General features: G+C 43.5%; 1 protein-coding gene across 2 annotated transcripts; it reads right to left on the bottom strand.

Moving 5' to 3' along the window:
- Nucleotides 1–3,827: 3,827 nt before the first annotated feature.
- On the bottom strand, nt 3,828–11,654 carry LOC109739851 (zinc finger CCCH domain-containing protein 27). Of its 2 annotated transcripts, none has more exons than XM_020298915.4 (6): nt 11,327–11,654; nt 9,314–10,164; nt 7,493–8,629; nt 7,061–7,381; nt 5,443–5,974; nt 3,828–4,314 (listed from the first exon to the last, which is right to left on the bottom strand). In XM_020298915.4, the coding sequence occupies exons 2-5, from the start codon at nt 10,100–10,102 to the stop codon at nt 5,444–5,446; spliced, it is 2,778 nt and encodes a 925-aa protein (XP_020154504.1). In that variant the 5' UTR covers nt 10,103–10,164; nt 11,327–11,654; the 3' UTR covers nt 3,828–4,314; nt 5,443. The 2 variants fall into 2 exon arrangements, with proteins under 2 accessions (XP_020154504.1, XP_020154515.1); XM_020298926.4 differs by having other exon boundaries at nt 11,316–11,627.
- Nucleotides 11,655–18,396: the final 6,742 nt, after the last annotated feature.

The following is an 18,396-nucleotide window of genomic DNA, read 5'->3' as shown; positions in this document are numbered from 1 at the left end:
CAAGATGGTTGCAGGATCCGCCAAAATGCTCAACCACTCCTCCGAGGGGTTGTCTGTCGGTTTTGGTCTGTCCTCTTTGTTGATCCTTCTACTGCCTACTCTAACAAGCTTTTAGCAACATCCGAGCAGTCACGCGACAACTGATCCGGTTCATTTGCTTTACTTTTATTTTCGTGATGTGGTCTTTCATGTACACGTGCATATTTCTTGTACATCTCTTTGATTAAGATATGTGTGTGTTTATTGCGTTATTTGTGTTGTGCTTCTACTTAGGAACCAATCTCTATGTATCAATAACCTTCGTTCATGGAAGAACTGCACTATTGATGTCATTTCTACCATTTACCAGATCATGTCCATGTAGGCACCATTGCTCCATTCCAATGGACCAGTGTTTTTTTAACAAACAGATGCCCTCTGAGAGGGCTAAACTTTATTCATTAGCAACCAAGGCAGCATATAGAGAGTAGCTTCCCCATGGGGAAAGCGATGGCTTCCAAAGCCATTTTGGAATTACATTTAGAAGCTTTTGCTGCAGAAGAAGTTGCATTTAGAAGAGGATCTACTGCAAAAAAGCCTTTTTTGCGAGTATATGAGCTATAAGATTCTTTGAGTCTGGGAATGTGTTCTATCCTACATTGAGAGAGATCGCAAGTAAGATTGAAGAATTCTGCTAGTACCGGTTTGATCTTCCAATGACCTGCATGTTGCCGTAAATCTTTGGCTTTAGTTGGTTCCACCAAGGTCCTGCAATCAGAGAGAAAGGATACATTGTTCCAATTTAAAGCCTTGATGGTTGTTGCTGCGATAAGTAATCCTAAGCTTCTGCCTGTAAAACAAAATGCACGCTCACATATGTTGCTTGAATGAAAACTGAATGTCCACTTTTCTCATTTCTTCGAACACTCCAAGATATGCCTCATCAATCGCCACCGTAGGGTCGTATGCCGCATCAACATAGGCTAGGGTACCTGTAGGTTGAGTATGCAAAATTGTACTTGGAGAAGAATTGGAGTGGTTATCATCATGAGACTTAGTTCCTTCCCCTTTCTCCTACATTAAACCTACACCAAGCCTAACTTTGTGGCATGGGTAACCTACATAGCACTCCATTTTTTATTGAAGAGAAGTTCATTTATGGCTTTCCATATGTTCCATAGAATTATGAAAATGGTGTCTAACTTTAGTTCTGGGTGTTGAGTGGTCAATATCATTTGAATGGCGTCAACATGATATAGATTGGAATTCAACATATAAGTTTTGAAACCAAAAGTGAACCAAATTAATCCAGAAAAAGTAGACTGAAATAAAAAGCTATAAACCTGATTCTATTTGACCACACCTACAATAAGCTTTCTTGATACATTTAGAGTATATGGAAGCTTTTAGTCATGTAGCTACAACCCTCCTAATTAGCCTCCTCGCAAAAGTTTTGACCATAGTGGTGGTTTTGATTGTCCAAACCTGGTTAAGGATAGAAACTTATTGATCCAAAGTAAGAGATTCTCTTCTCAAATAGTTATCTTGAATTTTCTGCACAAGAATTTTGTATGCACTTTTCGTTGTACAATATGCATTAGGAGTGTGAGACCAACACATGGTATCTTCAAGATTAGAATTGAATATAGGAATGTTCAATAAATTATTCTTAAAGGACTCATCAAAGTAGGCACTAATTTTCTCTTCATCCCAAACTTTGGTATAGGGCTTCCAAAGATCACTAATAATACTGGAACAAGGTCCTTCCAAATTAGGCTTGAGATGATCATGAATGTTCTTCCATTCCTTGCACCAAGGACTAATCCAAATGCAAGAGTTCCCATTAGCAATTTGAAGTTGAATAGCCTTAAGAATGAAAAGAAGAATCTTAATAACAGAAACGCAAAAGGTTGATTTAGGAGTATAATAGTTGGGTTTCCAAATAGAGTTATGAAAATATTTAGCTCTAAGAATTTTATTTATCAAGGAATTAGGATTCTTGATAATTCTCCAGGCCATCATAGCCACCATATATTTGTTCATGAGAGCCAAATCCATGATGCTCAACCCATCTTTATGCATAGGTTTGCAGATGTCATCCCAAGCTCTAAAACAAATAGGCTTAGACTCATTATCTTTATTAATGGTGGTTTTTACTCAAGAAAATGTTCGACGTGTAGTAAACAAGAAGAGAAGCAAACAGGAATTTTGAGAGTGAGCCTATATGCATGTGAAAGTCCGATGGCCTTGTAGCGGTTGAGTTAGCCTTAAACTTGTCAATGATGAAGTTCTAGGCTGCAACTCTATTCCTGCCTGGTATTATGAGAGGGTGGCCAAGGTGAGTAGCATTAAGATCCATATCCACGGTAGGAAAATTATTCTTGACAGAATTTCTGAGAGAATAATCAGTGTGTATGCTAAATAAAATAGCAAATTTATTCCAAATAGGGTTTGACCAAAGGCTGCAAAAAATTAATAATGCAAGCAATAGTGTTTGCATCACCTTTATCAGACCTACCGCAAATGATAAGATCATCTACAAACATTAAAGAGTGGATAGGGGCCAAGAGGGACCCAACTGGATGATATTCAAATGACTTGCATTTAAGCTCCTTGCATAGAAAGTTACAATTCATTGACAGCAAGAATAAAAAGATATGGCACAGAGGACAACGTTGTCGGATACCTCGGGGTCCTTTAAAGCTGCCAAACAGCTGCCCATTAATATTAATTAAAAGCATGGTAGAAGAGATGCATTCAAATATTAAATCTACGAAATAACCATGCAACCCTTCACATAGCAACGCTCTCCTGATGAAGCTCCTTTCTATCTTGTCAAAAGCTTTAGCAAGATCTATTTTAAGCGTGAAAGCTTTGTGTTTCCAGGAGGCAAGCTGAAAAGAGTGAGTAATTTCTTGAGCAACAATGATATTATTAGTAATTCTTATACTACCTTGGATAAAAGTTTGCTGGCATTCATGTATGTAATCAGGCAGGAGATCCTTAAGGCTGTTAGCCGAAGTTTCAGAAATGATTTTATACACTACATTACATAGGTTAATAGGTCTAAAATCTTGAGGGCTCTTAGCATTTTCTTTCTTTGGGATTAAAGTAATATAAGCTTCGTTGAGTTGAGGGTGAAGTTTACCTTTGATGTAGAAATCTTATACCAACTTGGTTACGTCATCTCCAATCCACTTTCAAGCTGAAAGGTAGAAAGCCACACTTAGACCATCTATATTCCTTAATGACTTGCAAAAATTCTTCTTTGTCTGGCATAGTTGGACAATCTGTCATGTTTTCCACATTATTATTTAAAGGAGGTAGAATATCTAAACTGGGATTGCTAAAACATAAAGCAATATTTTGTCTTTGGCTTCCCTAGCAAATTGCATCTAGCTCTGCCACCGTTGGTGCCAAACTCCGCCCTCCAGAAAAACAAGGTATAATCCAAGTAAAACTTAGTCATTCTACCTAACAGCGAACACTTAAGGCAGGGATCCTCACCCCAATAACCATGTTCCTAGAATTTCAAACCTGAATTTGAACAAACCCATCATAAAAGTCTCACAAGAAGACAAGCAAAAATGGCACTATTCGCATTTGGAGTTGTCCTTTTTGTCCTCCATGCGTATTTCAAATTTGGATTTGATTTATCTTGTGAATATTCATGATTTTTTTCAGTACTTCTGAAAACATCTACTAAATTTAATTTTGAAATATGTTAACATGGTATCACGTGATGATGGCTGGCATCATTTCTCAAACAACGCCGAAGGGAAGGCTACAGCGTTGAAACAAATTAAAAACGACATAAAAACATGATCACAAAGCATGGAAAGACATACTAGGTTACAAAATTTCCTCATTCAAGGGGACCGATCCTTTAGTCCAACGGTTCAATATGCACAAGTTCAGAGATCCTTGACTGGAGGTTGTTGCTAGGACATGGACAGGCAGATCCACCCAAATGCATACATTTCAATTTTGGCAACAAAAACCAACCACAATGCCAGCCGCTTTCGGCCGGAGGATGATGTTACCTGAGCTGACATCGAATCGGTACAATAACAAAACACAATCTACATTTCACTCGTGATAAACTAAGAATGGGCGATGACGCAGTCTGTAAAATGCCCGGTATATGTTCCCCTCAGCCTTGAACAGCCTCCCCTTCCCCCCAAGATCAGTAAATCAATCGCCCAGGTCTTCGCAGGTTCCGTGTATGATTTGACATATGTTCCAACCGACTCTGTAAAGACTCGCTGTGTAGACGAGCCACCCAAGAAGTGTCAGAATCCCGTCGGCTCTTCTCCATCCGCTCCGCTCCATCGCCTGTGAGAAAAACAATATTAGCGCTACAATTTAAGGTTTTCCATATGTAGAGACACGCTTTAGTGTGTTTGTTCACTCATGTCAGTCCGTATGTAGTCCATATAGAAATATCTAAAACATCTTATATTTGTGAACGGAGGGAGTAGTAAACTAGTCATCGGTATGTAAGCCTCAATAGCATGTACCTTAGCACTGTTAACCGTACAAGAAGTTAGGACCTTAATAACAAAAGCAGGCATGAACTTATCTTTATACTATACTATAAAGATCTTTGTTGGTGACGTTCCCTTCATCTCTCAAGTTATTACTAATAAATTACCCTAGTTGTAACCCACTCTATGAAGGGCATATGGTTGACTGGACTTATCTATATTTTGAGATAATTTATCTTATTTTATACTAACTCAACTACTCAAGAACTATGGCGGCACAAGTGTAATAACGTCCGTAGCAATGCACAAGCATTTAATTAGTCTGCTACAAAAATCGACACCCAAAGAGGTAACATATCAACCATGAGCTCATTTACACAATATTTCCGTAATATTCCTTTTTTTTTATTGTACATCATAAACATTCTATGTGAAGCTATTTTGTGATAAATGCCGTACCTATTGAGCTTCACTGTTTTGTTTTGGAACAATGTACACTAACGTTCCATGATAGCTGATAGACAACTGCTTACAAGCATTAGGGAAAACATATTTTCCTAATACATAAATAAATGAATGCAGCTGGAACCGGCTCCTGGCAGAGCCAACAAAAAATATTAGTTGGTTTCAATTTGCATATTTATATTGTATACACACGATCTGAATTAGACTCCATGTGGCACATAACAACTGTTCATCAAACTGGACTCCAAATTATAAAGTCTGCTTCTAGAAATAATGTTACCGGGTCTTAAAAACTAGAAATCTGAGGGAACCAATTGGTTCCCACCAGTTTTTCAGACCCTGCATATCACCTGAGTGACCAGTGCTTATGCTAATGATTTCCTTCAAACTATTCAACAGGTAGGCAAGTAGCAGCGTAACACGATAGTTCTATATATTATATATATAACAAGGAAATATTTCAAACCTTGCCGTGAACTACAACTCTTTTGCAACAAAAAGTGCAGCATACCTCACTGTGGAAGACCCGGGTCTGTAAAGACGGCATTCATTGTGGAATCATTTCCAGGAGGACACTCAACATTTGATGATAGAGAGGAAACGGAAGGTAATTCTTTGGAAATCCCAACAGGAAATGTCTTTGAACTTTCTGCACTTGGAACGGATTCACTATGAGGAATGGCTGCTGTACCAGATGCGGCAGCAGATGAAATTTTCCCAACGGGGCTTTGGGACTCAGATGTCATGTTGCCAGTTTGGCCTGAGATGCCACTGGGCCTGACGGGAATTAAACTTTTCTGAGGCCTCGATTGGTTATTAGAGCCAGGAGAGGCCGTCAACCACATAAACCGTAGCATGTGCCCTTTACAAGATTTGCCACTAATAAATGCTTTCTCAGCAGATTGCCTCGTTGCGTACGTCACACAAGCCGAGCAACTCAGGGAAGGCTTTAAGGTTGTATCATGGTTGTGGGCTTCGGTGTCTTCCAGTACAACAGATGAAAGCTCACCGAATGCTGCAAAATGATCTTTCAAGACAGTTTCCTGTAAACAAAGTAGTCAAAGACATCAGAAGTAGAAGAAACAGCTCATAATCAAGCACATCAGCACAAAAGGGAACATGAACAATCAGTCAAAGTTAGAACAAGTATACATCGGGCTTTAGTTTCTTCAACGTCTTACTCTTCTGAATGGAGAAAATTAATGTTTTTTTGTTTGAACATGAAAAGACAAGTTACATTTGTTGAACATGAAAAGACAAGTTACATTGTGTACAGATTATGTTTGGCATCGGTTATGTTGGCAAGGAAAATAAACTAGAATGGGAAAAGAGCAATTGGCGTGCCAAAAAACCTGGCAACCATCCAAACAAAAACCAAAATTAGAGTCATGGCCAAAAACAAAATTTGATGGACAGAACTTTTTTTTTTTGACCGAAAACTTGGTGGGCAGGTTTCGGCCACCATCTAAACAATACCCGCAGTCACACCAAAGCCTTTCTTAATCAAAAGTATCATCATGAAATGGAGCCAAAAGACTATACCAAGGATTCGCCAATGAATATTATTGTAATGCAAGTTAAGCAGAAATGACGAACACACTAGCACAGCAGAATAGAAGCTAAATATACCAAAGTATCTGTTCCGTAGAGTGGATGCATGACATCTAATCTGAGAATAAAATAATAGGAATCTTAAGCACATACATGATTACCAAAAAAACATAACTGAACCCTGGCAACTGCCATAGCAAAATAAGATCCACTGTTGTGTAACTGAAAAATGATCATAACAAAGAAACTGCAGTAGCGTATTAATATAGCACAATACACAAAAACTTTCTTAACCCGTATTTTCAAGATGGAATGTGCTTGTGAAACCCAGATGATCTAACCTAGGCAGGGTCGAGATCCAAAGGATAACATCAAAAAAGTGCAAGAGTAGCTTTCATTAAATGGTAAGGATGCCAAAAATTAGGCAATAGCAGGTACCCCACCTATACATTTCAGTGTTTGATCTCTATTGTGAAAAGAAAACAGGGAGCTGTGCTTCTAAGCATGTTTAGTTCACCCTTTTTGGTTGGTTAAGAAGATCAATGACGGAAGGACAAGAGGTTAGGTAGTCCACTTACATTTGCGATTTCAGGTGGCAAAGGAGGAAGGATCCTAAACGATGTGGTCCGGTTGTCAAGCTTAAACCTATTCTGCGGTGGTGCTAACAGAGGAGATAGCTGCCTCGCAGCTACAGCTGGTTTCTGTGTGGATGTTGGAGCATATTTTGGGGAAGATGAAGCCAACTCCCCAGAAATTTTATTTTCCAGTGTACCAGCGACCTCTTGCGGCCCTTCTGTCCCAGTGTTCATGGAACTGACATCGCCCACTTTCCCCACAGCATTTGACCCAACTGTTTTTCCACCAGCCTCTGCCTGTTTTACTGAATTTGCTGAACTTGTCTGCATTAGTAGAAACCAGTACTAATGAAAATTTATTCAGCTAAACACATAGATTATATAGTTAACAAAAAAAATTGAAACCAAAGTATTATCAAAGGAAATAGTAAGTACTTGTTTCGCATATTTCTCTAACCGCTGAAGTAACTCATCACGCTGCTGAGCTAACATATCTTGTTTTTTACGAATTGCTTCCAGCATTTCCAGATTTTCTTGCCTTTTGGGAGCAGGAGGTATTGATGTTATACTGTTTGCAGGCAACTTTTTAGGACCTATACCAGGGCCTGATGCAGAAGATCCAGAACTGGCCCTTGGAGTTGTAGATTGAAGATCCTTGCCTCTGTTGGATGAAGATGGTTGGGGAAGGGCAGAATTTGTCAGCGGAGGTTTCGCAGAGATTCTACCATCTCCCTCGTCAGTAATCCTGTCTCTGTTAGCCCACCACAGCCTTATAAAACGGTTTCCCATCACAGCGTCTGGAGCTTTTAGAGCAGCTTCAGCTTCTTCCCTTTTAGAGAACTGGATAAAAGCTTTCTCACTGTTAGCTGGAACATATATATCTATTACTTGACCGAATTTTTCGAAGTGCGACAGAAGGGCCTCCCATCTGTTGCTTTCTGGTGGAATGCCATTTACATAAAGTGTGCGAGATGCTTTATGAGAGGTCCTGCTATTACTTTGCCGGCCCACATCTGCAGACATTCTTGAACTGGGTCGACCATTAGTATCCTTAGTAGAAGCAGGCTTTACTTGGACAGTGCTAGGACCCATATCATCATTGTAGTCACTTCTTTGGTTTCCAGTTGCACTTGTCGAAGTAGTATTAGCTGTTTTACCAGGCCCGGATTTTCTCTTTGATGCTATTCTCCCCCAAACAGAAGATTTTGGATTTTGTGAATCATCAGCTGCAAAACCCTGGTTTGCATGCTCCCACCCTGCTTCATAGCTTGAGGTTTCAGCATTCCATATTCCATCATTAGTATGTGCAAAACCAGCAATAGATGCTTCAGGCCGTTCATTGTTCCACAGGGGCTGATCAGGATCATATACATCAGCATCAGCAACAGCTGAAACAGTGCTCCCATTTAGCTTCGATGGATTATCTGCCACACCAGATTTCATATCTTTTGCAGGAACACCTTTACTGCCCCCTAGGTTTGTTAAGTTAACATGAGCAGTTCCTGCCTCACTTTGGATTCCTAGTCCTGGAGCATTTGGAACTGAGACTGGAAGATTGAACTGTGATAGGCTCTGCAAAGTGTTTAAAAAACTACTCTATTAAAACACAATGTTTTGACCTGAGCAAAAAAAGTAACTACTTGGCCATAAAAACATCGCCTCAGATTGCAAAAGCACGGTATAAGAAAATTCTTTGTAGAAAGAACAGCAGAATTTAACAAAGTTAAATAATAACCAGAAGAATAAATTACTCCAAGACATGCTAGTTACATCATATTGAGATCTAGAATCTTCCAAGAGTTGACAGTACGCATACAGTAATAATTGTCCACAAGAACTTTAGCTTGTATTGCATAAGAACGGTATAACAAAGTCATTATAATTTAGAAAATTAGTTTAAGCTAAGTAAGGTCAAATAACTATCAGAACATAAAATGCTGCAGTACAGAAAATAGTCCAGGCAAGCAAGTGTTACACCATAGTGGGATCTAAATCTGACGCTCGTTGACGCTAATCAGTTAGGATTTTGGACAGGGTATTGTGAAGAACATTAATTGCAACTCAAATCATTAATGGTAACAGCACTTAGAGGACACCTTTCAAGGCTACGGTTATATTGGCACAACGTGGCAGTGGTCCTCATGATACAGAAAATGTGAAGTAATAGATCATACTATTTCAATGCTGCGATTGAAATAACACTAAAGTGCAGGATGTAATGCAGAATATTCTCTGACGATCAAGAAACAGACTGACCTGCATATCTTCAACAACAATTCTATTTACACCATGCTCCATGGGGCACATATCCCCTCTCAAGCAAAATCCACGCTCCTCAAAGTCTCTACAACGTTGACGAGGCATGCCAAGATCAATTAAAGGAGGCTGAATAGGGCCCTGCATTCCAAGTGGGTGAATTGGATCCATCATTCCATTAGGCATTCCAGGCATAAATCCATACGGACCCCACGGACCGTTTTGAGCACCACCACCACTCGGCAGTGGAGGACCCATAAATAAGTTAGGATGCGTGGGCGGTCCTTGTGAGGCCATCTGTGATGCAAAATCAATCATGTCAAGTGTGTTAAATCTTGGGTCATGATGAGTCCAGGGTGCACCATTCCGTCCTCTTCCCCGTGTCATAGGAGGGCGAGCAGCAGCAGAAGCTGAATGGAAGGATTGGTTCACTCTACCTCCCCGACTGTGAGCTCCTGGTCCAGGACGCCTCTTGAATTTTGGTATGAAGTTGTTCTGTGCTTCCCCACGTGAATCAGCTCCACCAAAAGGCTGCCCATTACCAGAAATCCTGGGCCTTCTTTTAAAAGGCCTCCCTGCAGCTTGCTCTTCGATACTCTCACCAAAAGGTTGAGGCATAGCCTCTCTTCTTCGGTGCTTGTGATTACGATCATCATCGTCGTCATCACTAATTTCAAAGTTTTCAGTATCTGTAGCAGCTTCCGAATCGGTGGAATTACTTTCTTCCTTTGGTGAAGGAACTTCTATTTTGTCAGCATCCAATGCTTGAGCTATAGACCCTTTGTGCATCTTCACGATAAGCAAATCCGCAGGAAAAAAGTCAACTTAGCATCTAGATTTTATCCATTGCCCTGACCATGTTCAAGAAACACTAAATTTTAGAACATTACTACTGTAAATACATGAGGCATCAGGACGGATAACAAAAGGTGAGCAATATCATATGAGCAGAATAAAAAGGAGTTTGGAACATAGCACGATTAACAATAAAATATAGTGCTCTAACAACAGCAGGAGTGGCAACACATTGCCCTGTTCCCCTTTCAAATATTAACACACTAAAAAAAGGCTATAAGACTGAACTATTCGATGCCCACTTCGAACAATAACAGGATTATGTAAAACATGCCAGTCCATGGATCAAGGGAACATTTAAGATACTTCAGATTTACATCCCTACTCCACTTTCTTTCGTATCATAAAACATGCCAGTCCATGCACATCTAGCAGCAAAACAATGGAGCAGTGGGATTGAACTTTCCTAATTTTAGTTACGAATATATTTGTAGACATCTAGAGTAGCACCAACAAGCTTACATTTCTCAGCCAAAAAAATGACCTCATATTTGTCATTAGAAAAAATAGAAATAGAAATAGGACAATAAGACGCATTTTGCAAATGCGTGTACAGAAGGTAAAACTACAAAATTACAACACAGAAGGCTATTTGACAACAGAAACATCATTTCATTGTTCTCATCCTGATTATGGCATTCTCAAAATCTCAGTTCAATCCAATCCAACAGAAAAGCATTTACCATATTTCCAGGAACAAATGTCACGCATACGATCAAGCAGGTAGTGTGCACAAAGTGCTTAGTTGGTTACTCATTTCGGTTCCAACTATGATTGCACACCATTAAAACATACAGTGGCAACCAGTCAAACAGTTATACTGGACATTCTCACGGCACCGAGTAAGCCTAAAACATGAATCCGGCACACTCAGATGAAACAGACACACCACATTTCTCCATCAAAGAGAACAATTAAGAGTCCATAATCCCATACTGCGCTCACAAGGGGTGCCCAGACGGCAAACAAACCCCAGGGCAGGACGGCGAGGAAATGGGGAAACACGCAGCACGTGTCCGCGGCCTTGGGCAGGGGCGGATCTAGACGGCGTGCCGGGCGCGCGCCGGCGCGGCACACCCAGGAATCGTGCAGGTCGAGCCCTACCCCTAGTGGGATTTAGCTAGGGGAATCGCTGGATGGAACCAACCTAGCTCGTACCTCCGAGGAGACCCAGTGGCCGGAGACTGGGGCGGGGTGGAGACGGCAGGAGCGCGCGCGACGTCCCGGCGAGGAATAGCGGGGACGGCGATGGCGGCGACGACCCCGAGAGGCGGGAGACGGGATTGGGGCGCCGGCGGCGGCGCTGAGGTGTGGGGCGGCGGAGGCTGTGGGACGGCGAGGCGACGGCGGCGACGACGGCGGGCGAGGCGGCTCCGATCTTCGGAGGGAGGGAGGGGAGGGATTGCGTTGGTAGGTCAGGACTCGGAAGGGAGAGAGAGAGAGGAAAAAAAGGTACGGCAAAGAGGAGTGGAGTTTTGGTGTATATGGATAATTTTTCTCCCTCACTTATAAAATACCAATACCACCAAGAAACCAAGAAACCTTGGTCTCTGGGGGCATTATTACACTCATAATACAAAACCTGATTTTTCAAAAAACTTATTAAATGACCGCAATTTGAATTCTTGGAGGTCTCCTTCGAACATAGTGCATGAGGATTCGGTTTTGCTTTGCTGACGTTCCGTCGAGCCCTCGTCGAATTCTCTAGGTCAACGTTGGTTGACGTGGTGGTTCGGGTAAACATTTGTTATGGGTTCGTCATGCCAACTGACGTCTTTCCCGTCAAATATACCAGGGTTGTCACGGCGCAAATTCTTCTGAAACCCAGTTTGGTTCAGAACCGACAAATGCATCTCCGCTAGCCACGATAGATGTTCCCGAGATGCAGAAAAAAAATTGATCTATCAATATTTGCATGCTTCTTGTACAATGTTTTCCAACGCTAATGCTTACCAAACCCCTTCGTCGGTCTCGCATAGGACAAGTATGTGTTTGATGTCCCCTGCCACTTTAGAAATAGGGTCATTGACCTAGAATTTCCCTTTGTTTGTATATCTTCATTCCACAAAATCTTCCATGCAAAATTGCGAGGACGGGAATTATAGAATATGCATGACACCAACTGCCTCAAAGGATTGCGGTTAATGTTAGGGGCGGGAGACATGGGGCAGAATTGAGGCATTGGCACATCAACAATTGTAGAACGATGATGGTGGCAACGAATACGAGGCGGCTCCAATCTTCAAAGGAGGGGAGATTGAGTTGGTATCTCAAGACTTTTTTGCCTCGACAGAAACGCGGTTAGAAGGGGAGTAGGAGAGGTTGAGGGAGAAGGCTCTTGGGGTTCTTATGGCATCTCTAAATCCACGTGAGTGTGTAACCAGATGGAGGGGAAAGATCTCAATTCTTGGGTCAGATCAGAGCAATGGGAAGGAGGGAGTTTTGATTGGGAATGAGAGTGATGAGAGGATCGCTGGACTTATGAGCGGTGGTCTGTTGAAGGAGATCACAGAATTAAAGGAAGGGTCGTCATCGAGTTGTGGGATTAGTGGAAGGAAGGAGGAGTGAAGGAGTGGGGATATGGTACAGATAGCCAAAAGTGAAGATGGGAGAGTGATGGAGGGGCGAAATCAGCGGTGACTGAAGGCGAGATTCAGATTCAGGGGGAGGTTTCTTCCATTATTTTCATCCCGGATTTGATGTCTCCAGTTTCCAATTCGAGTTTTTCGGGTGTGACACTACTACACCCGACCACTTTTAAACCCCTGAATCGCACACGATAGCGAAATTTTGTGTGTGAAAGTGGCATCAGGGACACTTCAAAAATAGAAGCGTTTGTAGAAAAAAAAATGTGTGCGATCATAGGTCCATCACGCATGACAAAAAAAATATTTTATACGACAAAGTTTATACAGTTATTCAAAACAAAAAGGTATGGGATGACCTAATCTATTGCACACGGGCATTACTGGTAGATTTTGGGTTAAAACTGGCAAACGAGTGGAGTTTTGGAATGGTGTGTGATGACAACAACCCATCGCATACAACTGCCATAGTTATTGCGTATGCGATATAATTCATACAATTTTAGAAAGCAATTGTGTGTGATGCTTGAAGTTTCACAAACAACTATTTTCAGGAGAACGTGTGTAAAGATCACAAAGCCTCATGTGTTTTTTAGCCAAATCGCATACATTTAATATTTCCGAAATGTGCATGATTGACATCAGTAGAAATATATTCTGAGAAGGTAGTTTGACTAAAAAAAGATATTCAGCAGGAAAATAAGATGGAAAATCATCATATAGTACCCTAGGAGATTCAGTTCATTACATTACACTATATATATATATATATATATATATATATATATATATATATATATATATATATATATATATATATAATGTAAAGTAAATTAACTAAAATCCAGTAATCCCTTCTGAGGGCCTTTTCCTTGCTTCTGGCCACAGACTCCCTGGTGTGCACCGGCTTCCCAGCGCGCAGGGAGTTGGCCTCCTCCTCTGCCTCGCACTCTGCGGCGCGCTTTGGGGCGGCTTCCCGGCGGGCGTAGGCCTCCGACGAGGCTAGTGCAAACGACGCATACAGCCACTCCTGCTTGGTGGCCTCCTTGATGCGATCCTGCCACCTCCATGCCGCGATGACGCAGCTCCTGATGACTTGCAAGTGCACTTTTGTGATAAGTGAAGTGTCGAATCCATAGGGAGCTAAAAAAGAAGGCATCACAAATCCTGCAACCATGCTGTCACTTAACACAGTCACGTACGCACTCAAACCGCAGTTTGGAAATAGCCTACTTTAATAAGTTGCTAGGAAGACAAATAAAAGGGTAGCGTTTATTTAAACTACAAACAAGAAATAAAAGAAAGAAAATTAAAAGGGACTAAACTAAGTGGAGCGGTGCTTGAGTAGTAAACGTTCTCGAGGGAATTAGAGTCATCACCACAAGTATGATGCTAACAACACATGATAGACATGGCTCCCTCATTTGTATCACTAAGCCACTTGTATATGATCTCGCATGGGCGGAGCCAATAAAGTACACATCCCCGCTAAGGTTACCACGTACACTCGTGCCACCACCGTGCTTCCCCACTCCGGTTATCACAACGATGATTAAGGGGAGTGAACTCCCCATAGTCACGGCCTTAAGTTCTAGGGTTCTCCACTAATCCCTATTACAATGACCATGGACGAAGGGAGAATATGACTGTCACCAGGAGAATATGACTGTCACCACCTACCCTCCACAACCATGCTGCTCACCAATATGACTTGCCTCAAGTCCACAAGGGGCTAATGTTGCGCGAGCGCTCTTCACAACACCATGGGACAATCAACACAATACATATAAAGAGAATATTGGATCGCTTATTCAACAAAGTACTAATCATGCAAGGGTTCGTCCAAATCCACAAGAACTAATACAACTACTCAAACATAGGAGAGGGAGAAGGCAAGTTACAAGCCGACACGGAGCCGGTGGAAGAGAGGAGCATGGTGGTAATGGTGATGGCAGCGGCGGCCGTGGTGGAGATGGTGATGGTGGCAGCATCGGTGAAGAAGACCGCACTGACCCGAAGGCCGGTGCTCGCGGTGGAGGCTCCCCTTTCTCTTCCTCTTGTCTTGGCCCTTCTCTTCTCTATGGAGGTGGTCTTGGAGCAGCAATGGAGAAGAAGATGAATGTGTTGGAGATGAATGGTGTGTGTCCTGGCGTCTAGGGTTGTAGATGACATATATAGGAGCCTCCATGGCCTAATCTCTTGATGGGCTTCATCCAAGGGATCACAATGAGCCAAATCCTCTCCCAATCTCTTCTTTACGAGCCAAGGATCTCGTGCGATCGAATGGGAAAGAAATCGGTGAAGAATCCCATCTGGAAGGGTAACATTGGGAGTTGTGCATGTCAAACCACCGCCGTAATTACTGCTCGCGTCATTCGAAAGACCCTTGTAGTTGTACTCCTCCGATAAAATGACCGTCAAATCTTCATACGAACTCGGAATTTGACGTTCTTGGGCTCGTTGGATTCGTATGAACGATGACGATCCATTTCTGGTCCTAGATATTGATTCGGAGCACTTTGGAAAAATGATTTTTTCTGACCTTCAAAATGACTAAGTTTGTCCCCTGGCTGACTCTGTGTCGAACCCATCCTTGGTCCTTTCGTCGTGCTTGGTCCTAGGTTGCTCCGAAACACCTGTAAACACAAGAAAGCAAAGAAAACAAATAAAAAGCAACTAAAATACTAATTGTACAATGCTCATAAGGATAAGTGCAAAATCCGGTAAACATGCATAATGGATAACTATTTGGTTTAATGGAACATAATATATGAAGAGAACATGCAATAAATGAGCTCTAAAAATATGTAAAATATAGAGCCATCAGCTCCCGCCTTTGACCCTCATGGCGAGGAAGCGACTGTATTCGTCGACCTCCTTCGTGCATGGACGCGCCTCCCGCCACAGCTCTAGCTCCTTCACCTTCTAAGTAGCCTCTGTTGCCTCTCTCTCCTCACGCCTCTTCTTGTCCTCCTTCATGACCACCACACGTCTGGATTTTTCCTCCGACGACAAGGTCTTCCAGATAACGTGGTCGTACGGACTCCAAAACCTCTCCTCGGTGAGTGGATCCGGCGCGACCAAGTCCGGTAGTGCATAGGGGTCCCCCACGTCGCTGCTTGGCACATCGTCATTACAAAGCGGCGGCGTCAACTCCTCATCGGCGTGTGGGCTCACCGGCGGCCATTGCCACATAATCGCTCGAGATCGAGAGAGAGGGGGCAAGGGAAGATAGAATGCACATATGAGAATACCGGTGGGACGAGTGGCAAGTACTTATAAGCGGCCGGAATCTGGATGACCGCGAGGGAGGGAGGCGATTGTCTTGGGAGCCAAGACGCAGGACAGCCATCGAAATTCAATGTCATCGTTTACATTTGTTGACGATTACCAAAAGGAAGACGTGTGTGAATGCTTATCGCCAACAGTTACTGCCCTAGAACTGCGTGCAATTTATAAGTCAGGCGTGCTCACACCTTCCTGCCTTTGGTTCACGAAGCAAGGTTACCAATCACGTGGGACCCATTTGTCTGATATTTTCCCCTCAATCTTTGATTTCTACCCACGTGTCATCCACATTTGCAATGGACGTCATATGTGATTTTTCGGAGTTTTTTTGCGCACTAGTTAGCTTACCCGTAGTTCTTTTTTGAATTACTTCAATAAATGGGATAGAAAATGCACTAAATGGCTTAAATATAGCAAATGAGACTCGGAAAAGGCCAAATCTGAACATGAATATATCCATGGTGTGATAATAGAGCGCAAAAAGTTTCAAGGCAATCCGACGAAGGATGACAAAAAATTCTTCCAAAATTGACGTACTCCCCTCTCAACACGATCCTTCGCCGAAGATGGGTACGTTTCTAAAGAGTGTTCATCACAACTTTCACCAAACCATGTCAAACTTTTACCACGGCACTCCGTGGGCATACTATGACACCATGCCAAGATTTGACCTTTTCGGAGCTTGTTTGCATTTTCTTTTCTTTTTAAACCAGGAAGGGGGCCATTCGTGCAGTTGATATCGATTGTGTGTGGTTCCTGCGGGAAAGCTATGTGTAATTTCTGCCCACGTGTCATCCAAATTTGCAAGGACATCATGTGTGATTTTTCGGAGTTTTTTTGCGCACTAATTAGCTTACTGGTAATTCATTTTTGAATTACTTTCAATAAATGGGATAGAAAATTCACTAAAATGGGTTAAATATAGCGAACAAGGTCTGGAATAGGCCAAATTTGAACATGAATGTATCTATGGCATAAGAAATTCAAGGCGATCTGACAAGGGATGACAGAAATTTCTTCCAAAATTGACGCACTCACCCTCTCAACACGATCCTTGCCGGAGATGGGTCCGTTTCTAAAGAGTGTTCATCACAACTTTCTCCAAACCATGTCAAACATTTACCACGGCACTCCGAGGGCATACCATGAAACCATGCCAAGATTCGACCTTTTCGGAGCTTGTTTGCATTTTCAAAGTTTTTTGAAAACTGGGAAGGGGGCCATTCATTCACTCGATATCGATTGTGTGTGGTTCTCGCGGGAAACCTGTTATGGCCGGTTTAGCTAGGCCCACCGGGCAATCTTAGCCCACAAGTTATCTTAGGTTAATTCTTATGCAAGTTATCTTAGTTAATTCTTATACAAGTTATCTAGGTTATAAATATAGGCTGTAAGGCTCTTTTTGGAATTAAGCAATAAGAATATTATTATCCCTATTGCCCGGCTCCCAGAGGAGCCGGAACCCTAGCCGCCGCCGCCATCCTCCTCCTACGCGACGGCACCCCGCCGCCGGCGCGCCCGCTCATCGCCGCGCCCTCCTCCATCCTTCCCCTACAACCTACGGAGCAGGTCCGGTAGGATCCCTAGTTCTACCAATTTGGTATCCAGAGGCTTGGGTTTGATCATGTCTTCTTCAACGTTATCACCGTCGCTGCCCGTCGTCACCTCCGCGCCGATGACCACCGCCGGGGCCCCCACGTTGTCGGGCCCGGTCACTACCGCGGGCTCCTTACCACCGCCGGCCCCCATCACTTCCGCGCCGCCACCAGCCGCCGTCTTCACGCCGGAACAGATGACTAGCACGCTGCAGCGGCCGTCCAAGGGCTCCACATGAATCAGTACCACCAGTACATGGCAGGAGCGTATGGCCTTCCGCTGGCTGTGCCGATCGCCACCTACGGCCACCCTGCGCCGTGGCTGTTCCCGGGCGCACCCGCAGGCGGCGGGCCCCCGCTGTTGCCGTTCCAGCCGGGGTACTCTAGTGGGCCACCACCAGCAGCGGCGGGCCTGTGGCATCTGCCGCCGCCACCATCGACGGCGCCCCTCTGGCACCTGCAGCCGTTGTCGTCCCCGGCAGCCGCTGCCCCCGTCCAGCCCCCGCTGCTGCCGCTGCAACCACCGCGCCGCCCCTGCCTAGCTCGGGGGCACCCTCGCCGACCGGCCTCCCGATCCATCAGGTCCGGTTCCCGCCCTCCCCGTCACCACTCCCAGCGTGGGCGGCTGGGTCTTCGTCATCGCCGGTCTACACCACGGCCCCCGAACAGCCGACTCCGTTCCCGCAGTTCGGTTGGCCATCCGGTTCCGCCGGTCCCTACCCGGAGTACTCCGACCAGGCGCCACCCGCCTCGCTGCTCC

This window comes from Aegilops tauschii, chromosome 1 (genome assembly GCF_002575655.3).
Source record: "Aegilops tauschii subsp. strangulata cultivar AL8/78 chromosome 1, Aet v6.0, whole genome shotgun sequence".
Lineage (NCBI taxonomy): Eukaryota > Viridiplantae > Streptophyta > Magnoliopsida > Poales > Poaceae > Aegilops > Aegilops tauschii.
Note: the sequence above shows the minus strand (reverse complement) of the source record. Positions and strands in the feature narration are given on the sequence as shown.